Below are 5,289 nucleotides of genomic sequence, written 5' to 3'. Positions count from 1 at the left end.
AGATCTGATGATACCAAGAAAATGCGTCCATGAAACTAAGCAAGGCATGGCCACTTGTCGAGTCGACTAGCTGATCGATCCTCGGCAAGGGATATAAATCTTTCGGACATGCCTTATTTAGGTCCGTGAAGTCAACGCACATTCTCCAGGTGCCATTTGCCTTCTGAACCATCACCACATTAGCAGCCATTCTGGATACTGACAGGTTCGATGAAGCCTGCGTCCAGTAACTTTTTGACCTCGGCTGCGATGTCTCGTTTCTTATTTGCGGAGTAATTCCGCTTCTTTTGCTTAACTGGCCGACACGTTGGGTCGACGTTAAGCTTATGAGAGATGAGGTCTGGAGTTATCGCAGGCATATCAGCTGCCGAGAAAGCAAACACATCTCGGTTGTCCCGAAGGAGTTGGATGAGCTCAACGCGGACTTTCGGATCAAGATCCAGCCCGATTGTAACGCATCTTTCGGTGTCTCCTTCGGTCAACTCGACCGTTTCGGTCTGCTGGTCCAGCTCCATTGCCATGGGGCTGGACTCTTCGTTTTCTGGCCTGTTGTCTATGTCAGCAGGGGTCCCAGATTATTTCCTCTTTGGCTGGCTCTCCGAGTCTTTCGGCTCAGATGATGAGCTAACATTTTATTTTCCTGGCCCTTTTTCATTGGCCAGGTCTCCTTGAGCCGAAGCACTTAGGCCTTTCGGCTTCTTCGCGCTCGGCTGCCTATCTTTCTCCTCCTCATCCTCGTCGTCATCTTTTGTACGACTGGTGGATGGCTTGAGGTAGTTGCACCTTCGGGCCTCCTTTTGGCTGCCCTCGATCCTTTCGGGGTAGCTGGCATCCGAGACATAGATCATCAGCTGATGGTACGTCGAGACTACCCTTTGGATCTCGTGAATAATGGGTCTCCCCATGATCACGTTGTATACAGAAGGAGCGTCGATGACTAAGAATTCGGTCATGACGTTCCTGGCTGCCTCATCACAGCCGATGGTGACAAGAAGTGTTACCTTCCCGTTTGGATAAGTTGAAGCGCCATTAAATCCGGATACCGGGTAGGGTACCGGCGTGAGGTGCTTAGGCTTCAAATTGATTTGGTTGTAGGCCTTTCGGAACAAAATGTTTGCTCCGTTGCCACCATCAACAAGAACCTTGCTGACCCCAGCCGACCACCAATCGACCCCAGCCGACCACCACACGGCCATCGCACCAACATTCGACCGCCGCAACACCACTTCTCCACTAGCTACCACCCACAACACCACCTTTAGCTTCACTAGCCTCTACCTTCGCGAATCGTCCCCAACCGACCACCACAAGCCGCTGCACCAACATTCGACCGCCGCAACACCACTAGTACGAGCAAATCCCTTTCCCTAAAGGGTTTGTATGGCCCCAATTTTCATAAATTGCTACTAGGGTGTCGTTTTTTGGCCGGCCGCTTTATATCCGCTAATGTCATCGACCTTGGGCATGGGAATGGAAGAGAGAGAAGGAAGTTGTGGCCAAGGTAATGGAGGAGAGAGAAAGAAAAATTGGTCATGTGAGGGGAGGAGAGAGAAAAATTTGTGATATTAACAAATTTTTGTTGATATCGGTTATCAACTGGGTCTGGCTCCAGAGAAAGTAACACATTGGTCTACTTCTATACTGTCTATATTAATTTGTGAAAATCAAGCTTTTAATCATTCAATCAAGCTACAAGAAATACAATATGTCTTGAACAATGCAGTTTATTGACGTTTGATTAAACATTACCTATTTATTTGTTTGTAACAAAAAGATGAATCAAGACACAACTTTTTGAAATATGGAGTGCCTCTTTACCAAGCTGCTATGGAAGGTGACTGGGAGGCGGCAGACATGATTTTCAAGGAAGATCCGAGGTGGATAACAGCACCAATCACAAAACGAAACGACACAACCCTCCTCATTGCAGCAGCAGCCAAGCACCTTGAATTTGTGACAAAACTTGTAGACTTAATGATTAAAGGAGGTGATCTTCTAGAGTCACGAAACACTCTTGGAAATACGGCCTTTTGCATTGCAGCATCATCCGGAAATGTAGAGATAGCAAAGGTTATGGTTAGGAAAAACCAACAACTGCCTGATATTAAAGGGAGTAAAAATCTGACACCTCTTCATATGGCAATTCTTCTTGGCCATAAAGAGATGGTCAAGTACCTGATAGAGGTAACAGATGACAGCCTTTTAAAAGATGAGGATCGCATCGAACTGCTTACTAGTGCCATAGAGGCTCACTTATATGGTAAATCATACGGGATAGTATAAAATTTTCACAATAAACATGTAAGAGTTCATTTGGTGTGTAGATGTGGCGCTTGGATTTATAAATAAGCATCCCCATTTGGCAGTCCATCGGAACAGGAAGGATGAGACTGTTTTGCATACTCTTGCTGCAAGGCATTTACAAAGCCATACTCCGAAACAAAGCTTATGGGAAAAACTTCTAAGCCAATGTCTGTATTTTAACTCTTACATACATGTTTATTTAGTCGGGAATCCTTTTGCTTTATGTCATATGCATATACTCAGTTTAAAAATTAAAATTCAGGTACTAAAATGCTCGGCAAAGATGAGAAGGAACAGCAGCTGGGATTTGCTCTTAAAGTGACTCAGAGAGCATGGAATGAGGTTATTAAAGAAGATGAAAATGGGATTTCTCAATTGATTGGACTTCCTTGGAGATTATTGTTTGTTGCAGCCGAAATGGGAAATGTTGATTTCCTAACAACATTGATTCTTTCATACCCTGATGTGATATGGAAAATTGATGATAAAAATAGTAGTATATTTCATGTTGCTGTTGTCTGTCGACACGAGGAGATCTCCAAGCTCATACATGAGATAGGAGCTATTAAAGATCTAATCGCTTCTTACACAGACTATGAACATAATAACATGTTGCATTTAGCTGCAAAGATTGCACCTCCTGATAGGCTCAACTGTGTCTCTGGTGCAGCTTTACAAATGCAACGAGAGCTTTTATGGTTTGAGGTTATTCTTCTTACTAGATTTCTTTTTTATTTTTCGTTGTGTTCAATTTCTTACATCTTATGATCATTTTTTTATTAGTATTGATAGCTTTTATTTATTGGCCAGTTAACTTTGTTTTACTAAGTAATAATATTATTAGGAGCACTAATGATTGCTCTTTATATATATAATTAAATCTTATAGGTAGAAAAGAATATTTAGGCAGAGTTAAAGATATCAGCATACTGCAGGATACACGCCAAGCTATTTATTTTGTTTGCTTTGCTGTGAATTATGGCCTGCCTGTTAACCAGTCATTTGAGTTGAGACATAACCCAACATCTCTAATTTATATTAGGCTGTGCAAGACGATGTACAACCGCATTATGCTGTGGCTAAAAATATATCGAGAAAGACACCCCAAACTCTGTTCACGGAAGAGCACAACGAGTTACGACTACAAGGGGAACAATGGATGAAGAAGACAGCAGAATCATGTACTCTTATTGCAACAGTTATTGCAACGGTAATTTTTACAGCGGCTTTCACCTTACCTGGTGGTAATAATGACAAGGATGGATCTCCAATCCCACTAAATAAAGCTTCTTTCAAGGTGTTTGTAATATCGAATGCAGTTTCATTGTTTGCATCCTCAACTTCCATTTTAATGTTTCTATCAATCTTGACATCGCGGTATGCAGAAAAAGACTTTCTTAAGGTACTACCTTTCAAGCTCGTGGTTGGATTAACATCTTTAATAGTATCCATCGCGGCTATGATGATTGCTTTCACTGCTACATTCTTTATCACATTTCAAAAGGGTTCGATATGGATTCCTGCACCGATTGCTCTACTGGCAGCTATCCCAGTTATGTTATTTGGCTTTCAGCAATATCCTCTGTTATGGGATATATATAGTTCAACTTATCCTTCATGGACCTTCTTTCAGCCAAGTAAAAAGCGAAAACTTTTATGGAAGTCTAAAAGTCCCAAAACAAAATTAAGTTAGAAAGTGATTGCATGTTTTTTAAGCTGGGGTTGTTGCATAATGTCATCTTCATCTGTCCACTTGAAAAATCATGTCAAAAAATGGCTTGCTAGAGCTATACTTCTTATTATATATGTTGTATTTGTAACATTTTATTAGAAACTTCACAGTTTTAACTCTTTAATGCCAGTTTAAATATCAGAAGTGATTTTTTCCCGTAGTTGTTAAAACCCTTGATGGAATATTACCTATTTCTAAATATTGTTGTGGCTGTAATTTGTGGAATCACAATAATCCATTTTGAGTTTCTTCGACCTTGAAACTATTTATAAATCAAAAATTTCATAGGTTGTAAAACACCGCCAATATTTCTTTAATTATCATTAACCCCAACATTTGATGCATATGAATAATCATGCCCTTGTTACTTCACCATCACCTTGCCACCACTTCACCCTCACAGTCGGCCCAACACATCAAATCCTCTTTCTAGCGACGCACAACCACCTCTCTCTCACCAGTGACCCACAACACTACCGTATGTACCCCTTATTGGAGACCTAGCACCTCCTTATCATTGGCAGGGTGGTGGTGGTTTTTTTTTTTTTTTGGGAGGCCTAGCCACTAGGTGGCCAAAACCGATTGTACCGGTGGCCAGTTAGCAGCTAAAATCAATCTAATCATTAGCTAGTTCAGCCACTAGTTGGATCAGTTTTGGCCATCAGTACAACCGGTTTTTCCAGTGCCTTGTCACGTGCTGACTTATTTGCCTAAGTCCCCTTGCACGCGGTCCACTAGTCGACAACACCCGTTAGTCTCCTAGTTAGGACTCCCCTTGTTTTGATAGGCTAAGTGTTCTACAAGATTGGCTAAGTAAGAGAAGTAAGATGCTCACAAGAGATTTCAAAGGAAAGCTTTGATTATTTGAGAGAACTTTACAATTGTTGGTTAAGTGTTGGCTAAATAAACAAATGAATTAAATGACCTATTTATAGTCATCCAAGCTCCTATTCAAAGTTTCTAGAGAATTTCTAGCCTCCTCAAATGGAGGGTTTGTTAGGTTTTGATGAGTCCGACTCATTACAAAAAATAAAACCCGAGCCAAGATCAAACTCACAATTAATATAATCAAAAGACATAATTAACAAGAATTAAAGAAAGACCAAATTACCTATGAAGCGTGCTTCGCTCGTTCACCGAGCTCTCACTTGAGAAAGCTTAAGTCTCGCAACGGGCGATAACCTCCTACGGTATCAACCTGCAATACAACCCCGAATAGGTCTATTACTTGAAGGTTAGCCAATTCCGACCAA

The 5,289-nt window shown here is 41.3% G+C and overlaps 1 protein-coding gene across 1 annotated transcript; it reads left to right on the top strand.

Annotated features, from left to right (window-relative positions):
* The first annotated feature begins 1,446 nt into the window (after positions 1-1,446).
* LOC110719136 (ankyrin repeat-containing protein ITN1-like) lies at positions 1,447-3,999 on the top strand. Its single transcript, XM_021898041.1, has 5 exons — positions 1,447-1,501; positions 1,775-2,260; positions 2,325-2,471; positions 2,567-3,009; positions 3,347-3,999. The coding sequence occupies exons 1-5, from the start codon at positions 1,447-1,449 to the stop codon at positions 3,995-3,997; spliced, it is 1,782 nt and encodes a 593-aa protein (XP_021753733.1). The 3' UTR covers positions 3,998-3,999.
* Positions 4,000-5,289: the final 1,290 nt, after the last annotated feature.

The sequence above is a fragment of the Chenopodium quinoa genome, unplaced genomic scaffold (assembly GCF_001683475.1).
Source record: "Chenopodium quinoa cultivar QQ74 unplaced genomic scaffold, ASM168347v1, whole genome shotgun sequence".
In the NCBI taxonomy this organism is placed as follows: Eukaryota; Viridiplantae; Streptophyta; class Magnoliopsida; order Caryophyllales; family Amaranthaceae; genus Chenopodium; species Chenopodium quinoa.
Note: the sequence above shows the minus strand (reverse complement) of the source record. Positions and strands in the feature narration are given on the sequence as shown.